The following is a 23,680-nucleotide window of genomic DNA, read 5'->3' as shown; positions in this document are numbered from 1 at the left end:
ACTGCTTTCTCTTAACATCACACTCATTTCCTCTTCATCTGTCTCATCTTTGTCTCATCTACTAGGGTTCTCTCATTTTTTTTCACTATCCTCCACTATCTGTCTCTCAATCTCATGTTTTAATAGCCGAAAAGCCAGGCAATAATCCCTCTATTATTATTCTTGCCGCAGAGAAAGGAAAAAAAAGAAATATCCCAAGGGGGCAGATAGAACGCCATTTGTATGATATAAATGTGATTACTCTGGTGAACGAACCAGGCTTCAGAGACACTGTCTCTGTGTCCAGAGTTGTGGTCATCCAGTACATGTGGTCTGTGTAGTCGCCAATGTGGCTGAAGAAGACTGATCTGTACTAAAAGGTCATTTTACAATCTACACTGAAGAGTAATGTTTCAATTTTGAGCTGTGTTATGATAGAGGAAACATCTAAAGTAATGAAATTCACATTTGAGGCTGTGAGCTAATGTTCCAAGATGTGAAGTCATTTTGTCAATTTCTTGCTTGGGTCCATGAATAAAGACATTCTGTCCTTTCTCGTCTTCATTGCTGCAGGCTGTGGATCTCTGTACCAGCTCACTGCACGTCTGAGGGCCGCTCGCTCTGCCCCGAGCCATGCCAGACGTGAAGCCTCCCCCGCCATGTGACTACCCCTCTACCTCCTCCGTCGCGGCCTCTGCCGGCTCCCCTGCTGGCTGCACCTCTCCGCTCGACCTCGTCATGGACGTGGAGCCCTGCATCGCCAACCTCCCCTTGTCTCCTGACCCACTGTCCTCCTTCCCCCGGCACAGAACCAGCGTCCCTCACTATCCAGGGTTTCATGGTCCACCTTTTCCCCTCATGGCCCGGTGTAACAGCAGCACCTTGCTTACAAACTTGGGGCTCAGGTACTGTTCCGGCCAACAGGGCGGTCTGGGGATGGAGCCAGGTCAGGGAGCAGCCTGCATTCATACTGGAAGCAATGGCAGCAGGCCTTACAGGAGTATGGAGAACTTAAACTGGAACACTCTGGCAGATTCTGGTCTGTGCTCGCTCAGCAGTGCTCCCTACAGGAGCGTGGACAGTGAGTTTATCTTACGCTACACCTCCACTAGCCACTGGTATGATGGGTCTCCAGACAGCTCCCATGGGCTGGCACCCAACCCAGAAAGCCTGGCGTTTTACCCTCGACCCGGACTGCCCAGGAAGGACCTGCCACTCTTCCCTCAGTTGCTGTTTCCAAGTGGTGTGGATGAATGGGATGCGAGGAAGGGCCTAAGAGAGAAACTCCGCCTTCAGAGTGCAAGGTCAGCTGTTGAGCCTCTGAAGCCCCTCCCACTGCGTCCTACGGTGTCCCCGTGCGCTGTACCCATGGAACGGGACAGTGGGCATCACGGGAAGTCAACAGGTCCTGTTTCCAGGCCACCCACTACAATGCGCATCACCAGCCCAGAGGAGATAAAACAGGAGGTCTTGAGGCGTTTACAGCTCCGTCGGCAGAATAGTAGCCCCAACCTGGCTCTCCACAGCGCCCCATCCACCCAGCAGGCAGTTAAGACATCCTACACAACAGACAGTATTTCAGGTAACAGAAGCAGATCAGACTCTACATTAGAGCCTCGAAGACCTCCTTTGGGACGCTTGCATATACCTACTTTTGAGGAGTTTAAGAGGATGCGGCAGATGGAGAGGAAGCAGAACCTTGAGTCCACAGTGGATGCTACACGATCTGAAAAACCTGTAGCTGACCTCCAGCAAGACCTAGGAGCATCAGATGGTGTGATAATCCTTTCAGACCCTCATTTCGAAAAGCAGAGAGAAAATCCCGAGGCCATCACGTCCTCAGAGAAACGTACATTCAACACTGTGAACGCTAACGGCACTGCAGCTCCCGCTCCCTCCTCCATCTCTGACACCAGCACGTACTCTCCCATCCGCACGGGGCCCTCTCCACGTTCACCCCTGCCGCCCCAGGGTGGCTCGGCCCAGGAAAAGGCCAGCAACGTAGGAGGGGATGATGGGAGTGCCAAGCGTAGGAGGAGCAGTCTGGAACCTGCTGGGTCAGTTCCCTTTCCGCCCAGCAGGGAGAAGTGGGAACGACCCTCCAGCTGCTGCCCTGCTCTTCTGCTGGACGGGACCGAACTGTCTAGCTATGGAGCCAAGATCTATAAGATGAAGGATGGTCTCATTGGCTCTGCACTGGACCTGATCAAGAAGAGGTTAGTGGAAGAGGCGTGGCAGGAGAGAGAGGAGTGCTGTGTATGTGTTAGTTGTTGTAAAGTTAAACTTAACATGTTGTCTATAGGTTAAAATACATAATATTGCATAATAGTGGTGGGAACAACCATGACTATGGAGTTGTTCCCTATTTGTCTGGCATGCACCTGCACACATATTGGCTCCATCACAACCAAAGATACATAATGTATCTAGAATATATCCTTATTTATTAGAGATCAAATGGTAAATGGTAAATGGCCTGTATTTATATAGCACTTTACTAGTCCCTAAGGACCCCAAAGCGCTTTACATATCCAGTCATCCACCCATTCACACACACATTCACACACAAGACCTTTGGGCTCAAGGAACAGGTTTATGATTAACTCTTAACTTGCAGTATTAGTACAGCAAAGTGTATTTTGTACATACAGTGGTGCTTACAAATAAGCACATTCTTTTAAAATCCAGTTAAATCTTTCTAATGGAGAAATTAAATCTCACAATATACATTATCCGATCCTTGTAGGGGCTTACAACCGCTGAAGTGTTTATCTGTAAAGTATATGCAGGTACACTTCCAGCGTTGTATCAGTGTATGCCCGTCCATCTGTTTAAGCCCGCACGTGCTGTTGTGTTATTGATTTATCTCAGTTATTGTGATAACAGCTGTCGGAGCTAACAGGGTTGGCTCTGCAGACGAGACTGTGGGCGGGAGCCTGGCATGAGGAGGCAGTGACAGACTGGAGGACGCAGACTTGTTGTTTCCCTGGTTCTCCTCTCTCAGTGTCATCTGTTGGCTAAATAAATGCAGGCTTCACTCCACTGTGGTTCATTCTGATCAAGGACAAACAAGGGTAGGGTGTGTTTTACAGCACTGGGCACCCATTTAGGTCTTCTTGCAGTGTAAATATTAGACCCCGAACAAAGAGCTGCTTGATAAGGTCAGTTGAGAAATATAAACTCCCCCCCACCCCCCAACTGCCTGGTTTTGCTAAATGAGAGATAGACGGTATCTTTCCCTGCCAGTCTGGACTCTCCGCTCACTGTCGCTCCTTTGTCTGCACTGCTAGAAAGAATGATGGATGACTGCATGAAGGCAGCAGAAAAATATCTGCTGCGTGTGTGCGATTGTATAGATACAGAATATGTTCAGTATGTAAGAGAGCAGAGCTGTAGTCTAAGGCTGCAACTAACAGTTATTTTACTTTATTTTTACGATCAGGCTTTATAGACTATAAAAGCGTGAAAGATGCTCCAAGTGATGCCTTCAGCAGGCTTGTTTCTTTTCCTTTAATCTTTATAACAAGACCAGTATTAGCTAGCAGCTCAGTGGACCTGCATTTGGTCGCACTGGTTGTGAGCATTACAGCTATTATAGTTATTCTTTGTTAGTTTGAGTCTTTTGAATTATGATTGTATTTATGACCAATGCGAGAGACAAGTTTTAAGTTAAATTAGTATAAATATTATAATATAAGCAGAACTTTTTGAAAGCAGTTGACTCACAGTCTTGCAGACATCCAGAGTCTCAATAAACTCGTCGATCAGAGCCTCATTGGGGAGGTTGTGATAACAAATTTCGCCAAACTAACAAATACCAAAAATTAAGGATATTTCCTCTTTAATTGAAATGTATTTTAGTTATGTATGCATTGTTTTTCACATCCATTTTTGGTTTTAGTTGAATATTTGCTTAATACTGCTAAACACAAAGAACAGCTGAATCTGAGAATCTGAGACTCTTTAAACAAACTTTTAGGGAGACGTTGACCTGACCATGGGGCTATACGAAGCATGAAGAGATGAGGCAAGTGAGAGACGTTGGTTTTTGCAACAAAATTTTGTGGCATTCTTTCCTAAAAAATTCTGAACGCTTTGAATAAAACCCAAAAATCACAGTGACAGTAAAGGAAACAGTTTGAATGTCCCTGCAAAATTTCCCGACAGTCAGTCCAGCAGTTGCAGAGCTATTTCACTGTCTCCCGGTCCACTAATCAATTACTCAGCTGATGCTGTCAGCAGTATTACAGTGCTCGTAAAGCCCGTTCACATCTCCAGCATCCGGAGCGGATTCTTCTTTTATGTACAAAAAAAGCACCCATAATGCAACACACCCCGCACTCTCCTGAGATTTAAATACAGCCCGAGGCTCTGTGAATGTTTTAATACTTGGACATTTATTAGTTAATTAAACATGACAGTATGCTGTGTGATCGCTGCACCCCGAGGTATCTGACGTCTCTTTGTTTAGGTGTGCAGGGCGTTGTGTTTTAGCTGCGCTATTACAGTAATATTCATATTATTACACCTGGGAGCGTTTTTTCATAGGCTGAAGCATAAAGCTGCACCACTGAGTTAATTGCACTCTGCAGTAATAGTGTTATATAGAGACGTCAAGAAGAAGGCGTGTATGAGATTTTATTTTTATTTATATCTATTTTCTGTGTATTCGTCTCAATTGATCGCACTCGCCCAATCAGATTCAAAATGAATTAATTTGAGAGATAGATGGATCAGTGAAGGTGACAGCCAGGCTAATTTTGGTGTCACGCCGTGCAGTGTTGAGTGCTGATCTATCACATGCAGCGGTTTCCTGATAAATTAAACTACAGGTTATTGGATCCCATGCATCATCCAGAGTGTGACAGCTAATACTGTGATAGAAATGCATTTTAATGACAGTTTGTTCAACGGGAAAGCGATCGGATGCTTCAGAGCCGGGGGATTAATTGTATTGGGCTTTTTGCCACGCTTTGATTTGGACATCTTCATCTGCTGTGCTGGTGTTTCTTGAGAAACAACGTGCAGGTTGCCAGAGTTTCATGCAATTTAATCTGCAAAGAAGAAAGTAGTTGAGCTGAAGCGCACGTAGCTGCCACGCAGCATATGAAGGACGTTGAAAACATTTTTTTTTACGACATGTCCAGAAAGGGCTCAGCAGTTTAACTGCTTTGGGAGGGACAGAACTCAGAAAGACACTGTTATGTAAGAACCATTAGAGTAATAAGACCTCGTGTTAAGTCAGCACACACATGCTGAAGAGAAGCCAAAGGAAATTTAATAGCAGAGCTGGTGCTGAAACAATGAATCGACTGGTTCTGGGCCCCGAGAACACCAATGAATTTCTTATTTTTCTATTGGTTATTTGCCGTATTAATATCTTTGAGTTATTTTTTCTACCATTTTCCATCAATGTATGGATTAAACAAACAAGTAATGAAGCATTCACAAGCTGAATGAATACATACTATGACTACTCTATTTATGTAAGTTTAGTAGTGGCTATCACTGATATACCTACTGTGTGGGTCTCACTTGTGACCAGTTGGTTTTCAGACACTGTTGGGCTGTTTGTGGTGTCGAAGGACCTTGGCAGGGATTTTTTGGTCGATGTGGGTTGCAGGGTGTAGAACAAGCCTGTGCTTCCCAGACCTAAAACTCAAAGAGGTTTAAGTCTGGGAAGATTAAAAGACGGGTCAGTGTAGAGCTTTCTCAGAGATTCCCAAAGGAAAACTGCCGTATAACGACATAATCAATCTTATTTATTCTACCAGTTAATGTTTTAATGTTGTGGCTGATTGATGCTTTGTTGTTGTTACTAAAACACAATGGAGAAGACATTTCACTCAACATTACAGCAAAGCTCGAGCCAGTTTTACTAAACTCTTGGGTCAAATTCTTGAGACTAACCATCCTCTGTTCTTGTCAAATACACGCCTTTGTGAAGAAAGTCAGTATATCAGGAATTTACAGCCTGTCTTTCCCTGTGAGGGCCCAGACATCATCGAGACTCCGTTATGGGTTGTGATCCCTGGGGCAATTAAGCTCGCGTAGCTAATAAAAAAAAATCACAAACACCTTTATTTTGAGTAAAATATATATAAAAATATGTCAAACTGATGTCACAACATTTTTTTTTACAATGATTGCAGTAATATGGTAGTATCCACACGTGGCTACTGGACCGTGAAGTTTAACAGTGCTGAAAAAACAAAATCAATATACAGCATAGCAGTTGGTTCTTTCTCCTGAAGTTAATGGCATAAACAAAATGTAAAACACCACAAATCAACATTTCCTGTATTATTAACACTTCATTTAAATGACTTCACGAAATCACAAAGGACTTAGAGAGAGGGACGGAATAAACAGGGTAGGCCAGGAATGAACATAGACTGTATATAAAAGAGGAAAGTACCTGTTGGTTTGTGAAGTTCTGTTTCCAAGCCTCAGTGTGATGGTTTTGTTGAGCCAGAAATGACCATATTTGGAGAAAGTGCTAGTCAGCTAACTAGCTTGCTAGCTAGGTTAGCAAGTAGCATGCAAAGACAGTATCGGACAGACACAGATACTTGCTAATCAGTGCTAGCACATTCAAATATTACTAAAATTTAATCTTGAACAAACTGTTAGAAAAATTAACCACACAGGAAACAAAGTTATTTGTCAGATAATAATATTAAAAATGTTTCACAAGGAACCGAAACTACAAGTGGGTCCAGTTATGAAGCTTGCAGATAGCTACCAGCTACCAGTCCGAATGTTAAGCCTTTATAAAGGTTAAAAGGTTGACCACATAAACGTGCAGACTTCTTGTGCTGGCGTTGTGCAGTTCAGCATTAGATTTTATAGCGACTTTTGGAGGGCACTTTTGTGCCGCCTGTGTATAATTAGCTTTTAAGTTGTTTTAGTCCATTCTCCGAGTAGGGCACATTTACTGCATGGCTCGGCCGTAGAGTAAATGTCCCCTAATAAACTCAGTGTAAACGAGCTCTAATAAACTCATTGTACTCATTCACTGATGCGTTAAGTGAATCACAACAACGATCCCTGGCCACTTTTAAGGTGCACATCTTGTGGTGGATTTGTATTTGCTTTGGTCTGTTTGTTTTCTGCTATTACAAATGCTCGTATAAGTCCCCACAGGCATGTATTTGTGGTTTGTGTGTTCAAGGATATGCAATTTCCAGTGTAGTGAAATTCCTGTGCAGCAGTTTGTCACTGTGTGCTTTTTTGGGATGTCACAGATCTCATGCTGTCTGTGTGCAGCAAGAACGAATCCCCAGTTGTCAGACAAAGGAATGAAAGAAAACTATAATGCCTCCACGTGTTTGTGCGTGGCCGCGAAAAGGCATTGTCCCCGTGGTCCGTGGGGTTCAGGTGTTAATGTCTGCTGGTGGGCCTAATTACTGTGCTCCTGAGGAGGAGCTTAGGGTTGGCGGGTGGGCTTTGGTGGCCACAAAAAGAGGAGAGGGATTGATTTGGAAGTCTGGGTGGGTAAAGGAGGAGGTGGTGGTTGGGTGGGTGGTGGAGAAGACATAGCAGGAAGAAGAAAGGCATGTGAGCTGGAGAAGGAAGACTGAGGAGTAATGAATGACAGAGATGCTGTAAGCAGAAGAGGGCTCTGCCAGAATTATAATTTCCCCCTCTTCCTTCATTCAATACCTTTCCCACACGTCTTGTTCCCTCCTCTTTTTCTTCTATCCCCCTTATCCTTTTGCTTTCTATTCCTTCCCTTTCACCCCCCCCTCCCCACCCTCCCAATCTCCCACCCTTCTCTTCACCCATCTCTCTCCCTCCCCTCCTCTCTACGTCCATCTCCCTCCTCTTTTCACCAGCTGCAGTGCAGAGATCTCCGCCGAGACCCCCGTCAGGCTGTCAGGTGACCGGGACGGAGGCTGTGACATCACCGCCCCCTCGGCCGACTGTCAGCCCTCCGCCGTTGCCATGGCAACGTCGGCAACGGCCTGCGGAGCCAAGGCTGGCAAAGAAGCACCTGCAGGAGAAGGAGGAAGAGAGGAAGCAGGAGAATGCGTAAGGATTCTTTCTCTCTCTCTTTTTTTGTTTTTCATGTCTTAACAGCGTTCCCCGTGCGCTCCTTAGGTTGCTTCTGCTTTCTGCCGTTGCCTCGCAGTGTGCAGAAACGCGCTGATCTATTGGTATTCATCGGTGACTGGGACAAGCAAGGGGACTGCGACACGCACACATGCACATCCCTCACATATACTGATGCAGAGGTATTTGCTGAGAACAAGCATGCAGCGGTCTGTCTTCCTGCTACAGCTCAACGACTGAGGATGCAGTAAAAGAAAAAAAAAAAGGAGGATTAAGCACCCCTCCAGCAGTGAGCTGCTGCTGGTAACTGAGCGCTCCATTCCTGCTCTCTGCGTGCCTCCTCTCTCTCTCTGCTGGCTGGCTGGCTGCAGCTTGACACCAGGCTCAGCTGCAGCTAGCATCATGCTCCTCTCTGCATCTGCAGACCAGAACAGAAGAGCCGGACTGACATGGAGTCATACCTCGCTTGCATGTTGCAGCAGCTGTTAGGTAGCTTAGACAACAGATGTCGAGGTGCGTTTGCTTCTTTCTTGCCTTCTTTTATTTTAAATTAACAGCCTCTGCATTTACCAGACAAACGGGTGTTATTAGATAATTTAGTAGAATATGAATTATTCTCCTTCATTTTATCCAATAGCTGCGAGCTGTGTGAAGCGATGGAAGTCTTGCACCTTTCAGTCATATTTAGTTGCTCTATTCGTGTCTACGGTTAGGAAGATAATGGGCAATTTAAAGCCATTATATGGATGTTATAGGGGATGCTGACGATGCCTTTGGGGTGATGAGGAAGATGCTATAGGTATGACCTTTGAACTTTATATCTCAGGTTGATTCTCAGGGGCTTGAGAGACCCTAAAAGAATTTCAGAGATCACTCGAGGAGTGTTTGTCCATGCTGAATGCTGCAGTGTTTGGGGAATTCCTTGCTTTAACCTCTAAAGAATTTGTCATCTGGAGGATATCTCTCATCTTCAAGGCTGGGTGGTTTGAAGTTGCGATAAGAGCAGAATTTTCAAAGCGTGGCCTCGCTGAATTTACAGCCTTTTTACGAGACTTGGAAGACGATTAGTGCTGCGACTGACTGTGAAATTTGGATTCTTGTCAGTGCTACAAGCCGGGATCAGAGCGATAACCAAAATTTGTTATGTAATGATGTCATGCCAGTGAAGATGGTGACACTGTGCATGGTAACTGCTCTCACAGGCACACACACGCAGAAACACGCAAGCTGGAATTTCAGTCTTGTTGTCATTGCCTCCTTTAGTACCTCAGAGAGCTTTGCCCTCTTTCACCTGTTGCTATAGCAACACGACCATTTGATTGACACACGTGTCTTTCCAACTGGCAGCACGCTAGTCTGGGCTGCAGGCGCTCCAGCTCGGACGCAGCCTATGAGCTGGCTGAGACGGTGAGAGCGCAGCGTGAGTGCCGCCTGCGACCCCACTACAGTGACCCCATGCCGGCCGACGCCTCCAAGCGCAAGCAGCTGGAGATGAAGATTGCCGCCGCCGCTCGACTCCACGGCCACCGTCGAGATCGCGATAGAGACAGAGACAGTGGTAAGTGCATAACAGGTGTGCCACATCGTGTTCCTTCTTCTTCCTCTTTAAGTGTGTAATCCGCTGAGGTTTTAGTTAAATTAAATGGAGCTACTTTGGATAAAGAAAATCCCACAAATAAGGACGACTTCAACAAAAAATTCAGTGTCACTGCAGCTGAAACGACACAGACTGGTGAACTTCCATCAAAGGATGTCCATGCGTCAAATCTGGTTGGAAGTGTTTGGGTTGTAACAAAAATGCAACTATTAAGAATATGTGTGTGTTGCTCAAATATCTACCTCAGCAAACAGGAGCCACACACTAATCAACGTGATGCTTCCTTCATCCTTGAATCCAACTTTCCAGCCAACATCACTAAGGTCATTTTTAATGAATGTCACCAAAATAGAGATTCTTCACAACTGGTAAAACACTTACATTTATTGCCTCTACTTTGCTTCCACACAAATATTTCCAAGCTCGAGTCGAATGACCCTAATGAATAAAATAAAACATAACTCAGGGGGCAGGTAGCTATTTAACATGTAGGCTGCTGGAAGCCTACATGTCAGTAAAGCTTTCTGGATTCTGTATCACTTTGACTTTTAAGAGATATAATACCTTTGACATTAAAATCTTGTCCATGTTCTGTGTTTTTGAAATGATTTTTAGAAATCATGTACATCTCAACTGCTGTGGGTTGTTGAGTGTAACTGCACAATGGCAGGTAACATTATCTTATGATTAGTTAGAAAACTGGCAACAGCACTTTAAATTTGGGGAAAAGGGCCTCTCAACTTTTTTTTAAAGCTATGTAGGTAACCTTACAGTGTGAATGAACTTCAGTATATTGTAGCCACTTTTCTCAGCTTTGATTTTGTACCAAAAGTTATAAAGAATACTGCTGATTGGTGTATTTTGGGGTTATTAGAGACGTACCTGCAATCAGAGCCTGTGATGTCCACTACAGCTGTCTCTGTCAGGGTACCTGGATCCTTGACCCAGTGTTGTCAATTTGGACCTTTTGCTATTGTTTCGTTTCCCTGTGCCTGTTTCCTGTTTTATTCTTTTAGTCTTTTGTCCTGTGCGTTGTGTTTAGTTCTACTTCCTCTGTGTCATTAGTTAGATTTATTCCAGATGTTTTCTCACCTGTTTCAACTCTTCCTTATTATCCAGTCTATTTAAGCCCTCAGTTTCTCTCAGTTATTTGCCATCTCATTGACGACTCCTCATGTGTAAACTCAGTTGATTTCAGTGACAGTCGCCTACAAAGCTGGATGGTTTGTATTTAGGCCTATTTCCTGTCTGCTAGCATGGAGCAGGTGGGGTTCATCCATCTACAAAGAGGTGATTGAGATGTTTTGGCTTTGTTTTTGGGGGACTTTCAGGTCATCTATCTTTGTATACAGTCTCAACATATAAACATTGCACATATTCCTATGGTGTATGGCACTGACCCCATCACTGTGTGATGGGATTTGACTTGATGCTTCCTTCCTGTGAACAAATGCCAGCACCTTTACAGAACTCTTTGTCCTCATTACACCTCTGACCTCACCATGAGGTGAATCCAAATAAATTGTGAATGAGCCTCCAGCTGAGCCTGGCATTTGACATCCCATCCCATTTTTCTTTTTTTAAAAAAGAAAAAAAGGCTTTTAAGAAATACATTTGTTCTGTTTTTACATCCCTTATGCAACTTGGAGTCTTGCTTGTCACTGAACATTATGGCCGTTGGACCCTGTCCTCAAGTCCTCCCACCAAACACACACACACAAACTACCCGCTTATGTTCCCTGTCAGTTGAAGACCCATTACACTAGTGCTGGGCAAAGGAAGTCCATCAATACGACATATGTTAATGATGACCTTGCTGGCCTTTTCCCAGAAACCTGCGTTTATTTGATTGACAAAAACTGGAGGGTAAATCCATAAACATTCTGATTGCTAATGAATCAGATCATTCTCACATCCCTCTCCCCAGCACCCGCAGCAATTCGTGGTCGCTCAGAGCCTCCCGGTGAGGAGCGCCAGGCAGTCTTGGGCGTGACTCGAACCGGACAACACCGCTGGAGCACCATCAGCAGCCTGAGTGCAGACAGCGGAGTGGTGGGCCTCAGCGATGAGCGCGACGAAGAGGACAACGAGCCTCGCCGTTACCGCAGAAGCCGGGGAGCCGACGTGGAACGAGTGGACAGCGGCATCGGGCCGGGTCTGTCCCGCACCTGGAAGAGACCGTCGGCCTCTCTGAGAGCCTGGGAGGCCCAGAGACCGTGTCCGGACTGTGGACTGAGGGACGGGGCCTCGAAAGAACGGGGAGAGCGCATGTGCGAACGTTGCTCCAAGCTGCGCATTGAACGCAAGGAAGCCATCCTGGAGTTTCTGAACACGGAGTCGAGCTACGGCGAGGACCTGCGCATCATCAAAGAGGAGTTTTACTGCCCCATGCAGAGTGCCGGGCTGCTGACCGCTGAGCAGCTCGCCGTGGTGTTCAGCAACGTTCAGGAGTTGATAGATGTCAATGAACGCTTCACCGAACACCTGCAGGACAGCATCGATCAGGCCTTTGACCAGGTGACCCACACTCTCTGTCTCTCAACACACATAAATACCAGCTGTGCATGAGCAAAGTTGGCATCTTCTGGCTCACAAACGGATTTCAACATCTCCTGTTGTTGCATAATTCACCTTAAGGGTCACACTTATAATGTCATTAAATGCCATTGTTTCTTTTTTTAACTGTTACTGAGTCCAAATTCAGATATATGTAGAAGTACACTTTAGAGATTCAGTACAAACATCAGAACCACAAGTTTAAGCACACGCATTTACATGTATACACTCAAAGCAATTGCAGGTAAAAATGTTTGTTTCTCTCACAGCGACGACGAAAACAAGGTCACTTATTGTCAAGTAGAGGAGAGGAACCATTAATCATGCTCTCAAGAATATGCTTACATTAACAATGAGTGACTGTATACTGTTTGTGTAGTGATGATAGTGCCTGCAGTAAAGTATCACCAATTCTGGACATCGTCTCAGCTATACAGAGCACTTTAGTCTTCTTTTTACTTATTTTGGCTTAACACATAACAAATCAGTGGTTAGCATTAAAGCTAAGGAGCGTTAGTGCTACTGATAACTGTAAACATTTGCCTCTTCAACAGCTTATCCCAGTTGACATTGGGCGAGAGGTTGGGTACACCATGGGCACTCTAACAAAGAGTGAAAAATAATCGTTCAGACTCGCATCTAAACCCTGCTGCTGATTTAGAATCACCGGTTAACCTGGCACACGTGTCTCTGCACTGTTTACCCTTTGGCTGGTCCAATCTTCCTGTGAGCCAAATATAACTACACTAACAAGTCAGTAACATTAGTTAGCTGACAGCCCAGCTCACTGGCTGCAGCAGCAAGAGGGAGAAAAGATGAAGGGAATTACAATTTACTTGCAAAAATATAATGAAACTAAAAAGTGTGTGTGTTTATCAGAAAGTCAGCAGTGTGGAGCATGCATGGGTGGCTGGAGAGCAAATAATAAAATAAACCTGAAGCACACACTGTGGCTGTGCTGGTCCGAGCCTGGGAGTCACATGGTCACTGCAGGAGGGAGGGAGCTTTTACAGCCCAGCTCACTGGGCCCAGGTGTTGCTCTTGGAGCTTATTACCCTCCTGTTAGTGTCTGCATAACACAGTACAACAAAACAGAGACACCTAGTGCCTCATCAACAAGTTTGACAGCAATGATGTCACCAACGTCTGTTTTATAAATCAGAGTTAGTTGAAGTTAATTCAGTTAACTTATCATCCCCCTGCATTCTGTCCTTATATAGTACAACGCAAGGTAGATGGACTGATATTTATACAGCACTGTTGTGCTTCTACTGAGATCTCAAAGCACTACACTCGCACATACAATTTAATTATACACACACACACACACACACACAAATACTCCAGTCGATGCATCAGGGGAAATTTGAAGTTCATTGTCTTGCCAGGTAAGCTTTAAGTATAGAAGTCAGGGATCAAACTGCTAACCTTCTGAGCAGGTCAGAAAGATCCTGAGCCAGCTTTAGCCAGTGGTGAGAGTTAAACAGTGAAGAGTGCAGGAGTCCATCCAGGAGATGTGTCTGAAACAAAAGTACAAGCTTTGTTGCTACAGCCCTGTTTACAAATTGTTTAGAAAAAAAGTAATTCCAGACTCATAAAGCACTTTGTAACACAGAGTTTTGAAAAATGCTCCATAAATAAAGTTCTTATTACTAAAATAAGTTTCTTTAAGGTCAAGCATTAAGATCATTCTACTTATCTTTAAAGAAAGAAATTTTCTTAAAAGAAATTTAAAGAAGGAGAGCCAACAGCCTTCTTAAAAAATGTCGGCCACCTTGAATTTCAAATGACTAAAGGTCTAAAGCAGGGGTGTCAAACTCAAATACACAGTGGGCCAAAATTCAAAACTGGAACATTAATATTTATTGGAAAAAAAAATCTTCCTCCAGATTTAAGAATGAATCTTTTCTTATGGACTCAAACAAGTTTTGCTGAAAAACTGAATATGGAACAAGCAAAGCTTAATACTAAACAATATATATATTAGCTGTATAATACCAGTAGGCCAGCTCTAATAATAATTTGGTATGGCTTCGCGAGCCAAATGTAATTAGGCTGCGGGCCAAATTTGGCCCGCGGGCCAGAGTTTGACACCTATGGTCTAAAGAGTCATCAGAAAACGGTATATGTGCCACTTTTGGTACTTTTATTACTTATTTATTTTGTTTGTGCGTATTCTGAAATATCAGCTGATCATTTCTTTCTTTCAGACACATAAGACATGAACAAAATCCCTGACATTTGTTATGTGTAGGTAGTCATTTACATATTTATGCTGTTCAAGCACATGCGCCACAAACAGGGAAGTTGCAAAGCGTCTTCTGTTGGAAGAACTCTAAATATCAACGCTCATATCACAGTTGAAGGGTGTCTCTCCTAGCTCTGTTTCATTTCTGCTTCTCTCAGTGAGACGCATGAGTCTTAAAATGCTCTCTGTATGATACTGTACTTAGTTACCATTTGTTTCAAGTTTACCTTAAAACAGCTGGTATATCTGGGACTAATAATTTTTGGGAGTATTACTGTCACTCCCTGATAACTGCTATGCTCACTAATTAGTACCCTTGTGTGAAGTGATGAGGCGAGAGCCAAGCATAAAGTCTGCACGTACCACTTTGGACAATGACTTTTAAGGCCGTTGCTTTCCTGTGGTTTGATTTCAGGGAGATGAAGATCTGCTGACAGTGTACATAGGAGAGATCTTTCTGGAGTTTGTCAACATGCTGCCCGCCTTTCAGACCTACTGTCTGCAGCAGTCCACCTCAGTCAACATGCTGAATACACTGGAGAAAGAAAAAGAGCTGCTAAGGTACACACAAAGTACAAGGACTGGTCTTCCTGTGGCTCTGTGTGATGGCAAAATTGCTGTGGGAGCTTTCTCTTGTTCCTGCCACGGCTGTGCTGTGTAATTCTTAATGGAAAGGACAGCGAGTTATCACTTATTCAGAAGATGTTCTATTTCAAGAGCAGAGCTGCAATGATTCATATTTTTAGACAGAACTGCAGCTCACCCATGACTCAGGCTGTCTTATGATTCCATTAATCAAGTTTTTAAGAGTTTCCCCAAAGACATACACAGACTGTAAGAATGTCTCCGTTCTCATCGTCCTCTTGTCTCACTTCTCTCTTTAGAATCTTCCTGGATGTTTCTCAGAATGACAACACAGCCCTGCGTCGTATGAACCTGCGCTCCTTCCTTATGGCGCCCCTCCAGCGCGTGACCAAGTACCCGCTTTTGTTGAGCCGCATCATTAAGGTCACTCCCGAGTGCCACCCCGACTACGCGCGTCTCCGTGAGGCCAAGAGTCGGGTCGAGTCCCACCTGGAGCACATCAACATGAAGACCAAGCAGGAGGGCAACGGGGTCACCTGGTCCCTGCGCTCGTTCCGCCGCGACAGCCGCAAGAACCGGGAGGTCATCAACATCGAGATGCGAGAGGTGTCGATGAAGACGGTGGGGTGGGCGAGGGAAAACACGCGATTTGTCATGGAGGGGCCGCTCCAGCTGTCCCAGCCGGCGGACGGTCAGTGGGTGAAGAAGGGCAGCAAGGCTCTCAAGTTCCAGAACGTCCAGAGCCTGCTGATGGTGAGGACGCAGCGGACGGTTGAGGGACTGTGCGCCGACCTGGTGGCTCGGGGGGATCAGATGGAAAGCGGCGGAGAGAGCATTCGGGACGGAGTGCTGGTTCTGATCAAGGACAAGAGCAGCGGGAAGTTCACAGTGCTGAGAGAGCCCATCCGACTGGGGAACTGCGTGGTGTCGACAGATCCGGACTGCGAGGACACATTCGAGGTGCTTGACATCCGGCGGGAGTCTTTCGTTTTCCGCGCCTCTGACAAATCTCGCACCCAGCAGTGGTTCCACCAGATTAAGAGGTACGCTCGGGACTTGGGCACCTGGAGGAAAAGACGTAACGCTTTGCCCAACATCATGATCAACACGAACCAAACGCGGTCCTGAGACTAACCACCACTCACCTTTGTTACACTGTAAATAACCTCCTACTGCAAAAATCAGCCGACAACAGGAAGCATTTCCGAGTGACTCCGCTGTCATAACTCATTAGAATTCAATAACAATAAATAAAAAGGGAAGAGAGAAAAAATCTCAGACTCTCATGAGGGCAAGAAAACGACGAAGCACTTTGTTTTTGTTACGAAGCTGTAAGTGCGCCATACTGTCATAAAATATTATGTATGTAGATTTAATTTGAAACTGTTACATTACAAGAGCAAAGTCAGATTGTTGGACGACCAAATGAATAACAAAGAAAAAAACTTGGGTCGATCTCGTCGGCCTTGATTGTAAAGACTGTTTGCTCTCGGAGAAGCAGAGCTGTGTTTTTCAGTAAGTAACGTGTGTCTGTTGAACAGCATGACTGAACATGACCGACTGCAACGGGAAAAATTGTAACATCTTTGTTTTTTTCGTTTCTTTTCTGTTTTTTAATACAACACAGTGTGACGTAAGAACATTTCTCAAGGCAGAAATGTCGTCCACATCTTTTTGTTCGGTGGTTTTCGTTTGTCGTCACCGCCCTATTGTGTCCGTGTGCCGCCCTCTACTGTACATTGGCGGTAGGGCAATCTTTCACTGCCAGATAAGCAGTGGAGTAGAGCCTCTCAAAACGGGCTGTACAGACCTGTACGCGTCACCGTCTTTCAGTGAGAACTCACGTAACAGCAATAATCTCTGCCAGTTTCAAAGTAAGTAGCTACTGTATATGCATTTCGTTTTCCTGAGGTTTTCCTTTTGGCGTTCAGGTGTTAATCCTGCTTTACTGTGTCGTTGGGTTTTATGTGGCACATTTAACTGGAGTCTGATTGGTCGGTGGGCACGACTAAAGCTTTCCCTAATGCTAAGGACGCCTCTGTTACGGTCATTATATTTAAGTGCCATGAAAGCAGTTTGTGAAGAGTCTCGTCAGTCCTCTTTCTTGGAACATCCTGTCAAACCGGGTGACGTCAAACACTACCTGTGTGTTAAGTGCAGAGTTTTTCCAACCTCAGCTTCAGGACCTCATGTGGAGACCACCACTGGCCTCTGCACAGTTGTAATAATGTAATAACAGAGAATCAACAACCAGTTTTTTGTATTATTGAATGATTTGCTGGTTGTTTCTTCAACCAATCATTTGGTCTGGCATCAGTAACTCCTAAGAGTCTTCTTAGGAGACTCACTATATTCAGATTTTAAGAATATCACTTTTCAGTAAACAAACCACTTAGAATCACTGACTTTCTGTTAATAGACTATCTATTATGACTTTAATACTTTAACTGATTCAGTTATGCCACCATTTCTTGTCCATCCCACCCTCTGTGTAGCTGTGAGAGACCAAAAAAAAGGTTCTGTTGTGAAACTCTGGCGTTAAGGTTGAAAAAGCCTGCTACCTTGACGACAAACGCCTCAAAGAAAAAGCATCCAAACCATCTCGTCGTGACGCAGTTTCAGCTGTGTTATGTGACTTAGCGATGAGCTGTTGTGCCTTGGTACTTGATCACTGTTAAATGAAAACTGACTGAAGTATTTGCAATCCGTCATAGTAGCATTAACCTCTGAAATAGACTCGTCTGCTCTCCGTCACTTGACCGAGATTCATTTACAGGCAATATAATTATTCCTTCGACAGTCCCTGACTGCTGATGTGATCGACTGATCCTCTGTGTCTTCTTCTAATTTGTGTTTTTACTACTCATGGTGTGTTTTGTTTTTTTATTATTTAAGAGAGCTTTATTTTGTTTGATGCACTTTATTATTATGATTCAGTAATAGTATATTCTCCAGTGTAACCGCTGGTAAAAACTCTGTTACACAGTCATTACTGTTGACCATACTTGATGTAAAAGAGGGACACTGGTCGACAGAAGCAGATTCCAGCACTTTGAAACTATAAAGTCGACCCAGTCATCGAAACCAAAACCACCAGATAAGACCAATGCTGTTATGTTATGAAGTAGCACGATCACTGTGTTTTGGAGGGCAGGGCTGCTCAGCTCCACACCGATACGCCTGTACTGTTGGAGGACGCAGTTTCAGATTTAAAAAGAAAAAACTAAACCTGCAGAGTTTCATTAAAGTTTCTTTTCCTCATTTGTGTATGAAAGACCTGACGTTTTATTTCCTCAGTGTAATATATTGTGCATTATATTAAAAGATTTTAAACACAACCTTTATTGTTGTTGTTTTTTCCTGTATAAAGTCTTTTATAACGTAGATGTGTGTACTCAGAATCATTCGCATCATCTTTAGGATTTCAAAGACAACAACACACACTGAACAATTGAGATCAATTTATTTGAAACAAAATCACAATATAGAAGGAAAACAGTGATTTTTTTTTCCATATAAAAACACCATTCAGCAACATTAAAGTATCGAAGCAAACTGAAGCATGGACGCCCACAACAGAAACAAACCTTCAAGATGTTTCTCTCCATGAAAAACAAATGGACACACTGTACTACACACAGAGACGTTGGCACTGCGCTGCAAGGGTTTCTTACTGTATGAAAACAAAGAACATACCTGACTCATCACAGTAGCTTTATGTCATATGAAGTGCATCTTTGTCTTTTCTTTGGCTCGTCCTCTCCCAGAGCCTCGTTTATAAATGCTACTGATGGAAATCCAAAACCTTCTGAGTTCAAACACTTTAAAAATGTATGAATCGGTTGTTACTCTCTTTATGGATTTTAGATTTAATATCTCAAGTTTGAGTGGACCATCTTCTTTATAAATGAGGCTCCTAGATATTTTTTGTTTGTTTTTTTAAACAATAAAGTCAGAGTCCTAAGAAACACCGGGCATCAAATGCTGGTAAACAACACAAATACTTGTTTCTTTTTTCTTTGTAAACACATAAAAACAATGACAGAATAAATGAGCCTGGCTGGAGCGCTTCACTCTGAGCCATCTTAAACAATTAAGCATCAATACACTGTAAAGAAATAATAAAAATTTGACTGTTGCGAAAGAGAGTGAACAGCTGCAAAACCAGCTCAGTTTAACAGGGATCAGAAGACTGAGAACGTGTTCCCAAAACCAGCAACAAATCAAACCGTTGATAGTAAATCATCTGATGGGGGGCGTCGCCGCCTCTGCCATCCTTTCCGACAGACTGCCATCCACCTGACGCACGTCTCACACATGCATTCGCACAGATATACGCCGATAAGCACGCACACACACAGTCTGTCTTCGGTTGCTGGGGCCTCAGGCAGATCCCTGGCTCTCATGTTCCAGGTGGTGTAAAGTCTCCAATCTGCAGCAGCCATGGAGAGTTCCCAGCTTGGGGGCGGGGCAGCCACCACGCCCTCCTTCTCCCACTGCCAATCGCACCCTCGCCGCTCTACTTCTCACCAGCGGCCTCGGGCTCCTTGGCCAGACCGCGGATTGACAAGTCATAAACTACCTCTTCGATTTTCTTCACGTCGTACTTGAGGCCGTCGTAGCGCTTCCTCAGAGGGTCGTTCTTCAGGTTGAGCAGGCGGAAGCCCGAGTCCAGCTCGTTGATGAAGTTGGAGATGCGCAGGGGCCGGTTGTAGTCTCCTGCTGTGACGCTGTTTACCGCCAAGCGTGACTGGATCGACAAACAGCATGGTGAGTTAAGGTCAACTTATACACAACAAATCATTGTTTACAACATTTTGGAAATAATCTTATCACCAGATTTAAGGACAGAAATTACTGCAATAATATCTTTCTTCCCCAAAACACACACCTGAATGCTCCAGACCTGCAAACTGGCAAAACTTCTGCTTTTATAGAGGAGCTCAAACTTGCTGATGATCAATCAATCAAGTGCTTGTCCTCATGATTCCTAGAATGTATTTAATATATAGAACATAACTGCATGTAGCAACATAACAATTAACAGTAAACTCACCAGTTCACTTGCCATGATCAGGACGCCTGCCAGGTAGTCCTCTACATCGAGGTGGAAGCCTTTCTCTCGCACCACTTCGACTACAAGGTGGAGAGAGAGGAGGAAGCAAAGATTAGCCGACTTTCTCCAGTGAGACTTCGACTTTATGACATTAAGTGGTACCTACTCCCGAGTATCTGTGCCACTTCTTCCCGCTTTACAAGAGTTTCGCTCTCCAGGTAGACAACAAACGCTGCTAAGAAAGCCAGACGCTGCAGGACAAAACGCCAGTGTTCATGGAACCTAAAGAGAGAAGAAGAAAGCCGAGAAACAAAGATAAAAACACTTGATTTCTTAAGGATATCCTGCTCACAGTGAGTCCTGTTTCTTTAGGGAGCCAGAGGCACATAAATTAAAAATACTTAATAATAAAACAAGACAGTTAAAAACACATTATCAGCAAAATTTTGCGAGTTTTGGTTTCATGAACAAAATAACAAACATTCAAAAACTCATTAGCGTTGCATAATCATGGCGATAACTGTAATTGTTGAGAAGAAAGTCATTCCTACCTATAATACTGCTCCATAGGAAATTTTGTTTTGAGTTCAGCAATTTGTGTCCTGACTGTGCAGAACAGCTCCCGCGCCTTCGCACATTTGCTGGGAACTAAAAGGGAGAAAAGAGAAGATTATCATACCAGAGGTTCAAAAATCATTTTATCCAAGTATCTACAGCTCCACGGGTCACTCACTTTCTTTGAATCCACTTGGTTGGTGGACACTCTGTAGTACTGTTAGTATTTCCCTGGCGGTCTGTTCCAAGGTTTGAACCACCTTACGAATATCCTGTGAAAAGAGGGAATGAAGAACAACAAAGCGTTTAAAGCTTCTACTAAAGTCCGAATAAAATCAATATACCTTTGCCACTTTGAATACCTAAGATGCTTACAACCTGTGCATCACCCTTGCAAACAAAAAGGAGCTCAGACCAGATCCCTATTATAATCTCAGCCCCACCTTGAACTCATCTGTCACTCCTACCGGACACCTCGCCTGTGTCTGGCTGTCTTCATACATGTCCTACACCACCCTCATATACTTCTCTGCCATTCCTGACGGTGCCACAGTTCCTCTTTATCACATGCTTTCTCTGTATCCACAAAGACTTTCTCTGTACTTCACCAGTACATTCATATTTTCTACATTATTAATGGGCAATGTTATTTTTTGTCTATTTTACCCGGGTATATTTTTCAATGGTTTAAAATCTGTCTTAGGGCGATACAGCCACAACCAATCAGCAATATTAAAGCTATCCCGCATTAAATTCACTAATTTTTAAATTAACTTTGGTTGGGGGGAAAACGCTTTACAAGCGTGGTAAAAACACTGGAGCTTGATGATATTTAGATTTCAGTAAAAGTGATATTTATTGCGAACTGTTATCGACCTGAATTAAATTTATTAGCTGATGCAGCTAAACCATAATGTCCCATTTACCAGGGTTAAATATTTTCATTAAACGTTTAACGACAAGTCTTCGGCTCTGGTTAGCTGCTAGCTAGCAGTCTCTGTGAGCTAACGCTGTGCTGTTCGTGCTTACCTCTCTGATGTCCTGGTCTGCGCTCAGGAAGCCCTGGATGTAACTGAACATCTCGGTGACAGACATTTCTCTTCTGAATCCAGCCGTAAGCTTGATACCGAAAATGAACCTTCCGCAGCTATTCAACACATCAACGTGCACGAGAACGGTCAATCTCCGCCTCCAGCTGGCGCCTGGTGATGATGTCATCAATGCATAAATCAGAGCCTTCTTCTTCTTCTTCTTCTTCTGTATAGGGTTTACTGGCGGTTGGCAAACAGCAAAATGGTGCAGTACCGCCACCAACTGGTGTGGAGTGTGGACAGAAATGACAAAAATAATAAAAATAATTAAAAAAAATTCAAAGCCTCTCGAACAAATGGGTCTGCCTTAAAAACCAAAATACAGCCCGATAACTTTCACTTACAGAGGTCGTGCGAAACAAATCAATCAAGTCCAACTTCACGTCCATATCGTCCAGCTTTTTGAACTGTTGTCTCCTTTCAATATCATACCTCTGACAATTCAAGAAAACATGTTCTATTGTTTCCCGTTCCCTACTGCAGTCACTCCCCTGTACAGTGTTTACCTATTAAAAACAATGTGCTATTTAAACCTGTGTGTCCGAATCTCAGTCGAGATATAATCGTCTCCTCTCTCCTGTTTCCGCCTGTACTTCTCATTTCCCCCACCTTCCTTTGGATCTTATAAAACCATCGCCCTATCCTCTCTTCCTCCCATTGCTTCTGCCACCTTTCCTTCATTTTGTATCGTATTTTACTCTTGAGCTCTGTCCTACTCACACTAATAACCATATCTACCAAATCTGTGTGCCGGCGTCATCGTGCATTTTTCTGTTTTAAAAGTAGAAGACAGATGGGTTTTTTTAAAAATATATAGATTATTAATTGTTCATTGCTTATTTCATTACTTCAGTGTATGCTGTGGTTGCTTAAATTTAAACAGCTTGTTATTACAAAAAAACCAAAAAATGAAAGTGATATTTTTACCTAATAAATCCAGGTGTGCAATTACAGGCAACCCTTATTAAATGTAAGGGAAGCTAAAGGTAGTATGGGGATATATGGGGGAGCCTAAAAAATGTTTTGTCTACAGTTAGGAAATTTGACCCTTCTTTGACCTCAGTGGGTCCACCTGGAAGACAGACTCACTGCATTACCTTATCCTTCCTGTTGACGGCGCCAAACCAGCACTTTTGCTACTGTTGCCTTTGCGTGCTGCTCGTTAACATAGCCTTACCAGCCCCAGGTGCATCGTTCATTACGTGCGAGAGTTTGGATTTTCATCACTAATAAATACATACACTGCTAAAAATATAGATATACCCACCCGTCTTAAAAACTATGAGTTAAAAACGTCTTTAGCTCAACGCTCTTAAAATGAAAAACAAAACAAAAATACTGGAGTAGTAGTTTAAATCACAATTACGTCAGAATATTTATCCCCATTTTTATGGTTATAATTTTGATTTCGTATTTTAAACTACAGTACACTGCAAAACTCTCGAGCCACCCGCAGTTTCTTTATATCTTACTTGCAAGGTGTCAGACTTTTTAAGTTGTCTTGAGGCATAGCTCTCCAGGCTTTCTTAGGGTGAGCTTGGTCCTTGCACCGGACCATTTTCTGAGGCTTGTTTGGTCTTAAAAAAAAAAATCATACTGACCTATGCATTATTCAAGGATTTAAAAAGTCACCTAACTCAAGGCACTTTGAATCTATGATAAACTGCACAAGTGGAATACAAAAGAAGAAGTGGAAGAAGTAGACAGACTTAAAAACTATCTACAGCAGATGAACAGTATCTGAAAGTCATGTCTTTAGGAAATAGGGGAGGAAAATTCAGCACAGCTCTGAAACTGGAGCTGAGAGATGCATCTGACCCTTCAACTGATCCACTAGTCTAGAAGACACTATGAATTAGGGCTGGGCCATATCATACCGTTCACGGTAATACCGGTATAATGTTGGCAGCAGGAAACTGAAACATGTGAGAACAAAATCCAAACTCCAATCCAAACGT

At 43.7% G+C, this 23,680-nt stretch overlaps 2 protein-coding genes across 3 annotated transcripts in view; one reads left to right on the top strand and one right to left on the bottom strand.

The window, feature by feature from the left end:
* Positions 1 to 18,358, top strand: part of arhgef49 (Rho guanine nucleotide exchange factor 49) — a 75,088-nt gene extending 56,730 nt beyond the window's left edge. For both annotated transcript variants that reach the window (XM_026143682.2, XM_026143681.2), the window contains exons 3-8: positions 553 to 2,195; positions 7,818 to 8,013; positions 9,382 to 9,592; positions 11,559 to 12,148; positions 14,851 to 14,996; positions 15,320 to 18,358. In XM_026143682.2, coding sequence (XP_025999467.2) covers positions 613 to 2,195; positions 7,818 to 8,013; positions 9,382 to 9,592; positions 11,559 to 12,148; positions 14,851 to 14,996; positions 15,320 to 16,148 — 3,555 coding nt within the window. In that variant the 5' untranslated portion in view covers positions 553 to 612 and the 3' untranslated portion in view covers positions 16,149 to 18,358. The remainder of the gene's footprint in view (positions 1 to 552; positions 2,196 to 7,817; positions 8,014 to 9,381; positions 9,593 to 11,558; positions 12,149 to 14,850; positions 14,997 to 15,319) is intronic.
* A 108-nt stretch (positions 18,359 to 18,466) lies between these two features.
* tsn (translin) lies at positions 18,467 to 22,388 on the bottom strand. The gene is made up of 6 exons (XM_026143686.2): positions 21,661 to 22,388; positions 20,810 to 20,903; positions 20,628 to 20,724; positions 20,243 to 20,358; positions 20,077 to 20,156; positions 18,467 to 19,770 (listed from the first exon to the last, which is right to left on the bottom strand). Exons 1-6 carry the CDS (start codon positions 21,847 to 21,849, stop codon positions 19,540 to 19,542), a joined length of 807 nt encoding a protein of 268 aa, XP_025999471.1. The 5' UTR covers positions 21,850 to 22,388; the 3' UTR covers positions 18,467 to 19,539.
* Positions 22,389 to 23,680: the final 1,292 nt, after the last annotated feature.

The sequence above is a fragment of the Astatotilapia calliptera genome, chromosome 16 (genome assembly GCF_964374335.1).
Source record: "Astatotilapia calliptera chromosome 16, fAstCal68.1, whole genome shotgun sequence".
Lineage (NCBI taxonomy): Eukaryota > Metazoa > Chordata > Actinopteri > Cichliformes > Cichlidae > Astatotilapia > Astatotilapia calliptera.
This window is presented reverse-complemented; position numbering and strand designations above follow the sequence as displayed.

Bases quoted from the DNA above. Each gene is read 5' to 3' on its own strand.
- tsn (XM_026143686.2), bottom strand. From the start codon at position 21,849: ATGACATCATCACCAGGCGCCAGCTGGAGGCGGAGATTGACCGTTCTC. The intron at 20,157-20,242 runs GTAGGTACCACT...TCCACCTTGTAG, and splicing joins AGTGGCACAGATACTCGGGA to TCGAAGTGGTGCGAGAGAAA. The intron at 19,771-20,076 runs GTGAGTTTACTG...TTGTCGATCCAG, and splicing joins TGATCATGGCAAGTGAACTG to TCACGCTTGGCGGTAAACAG.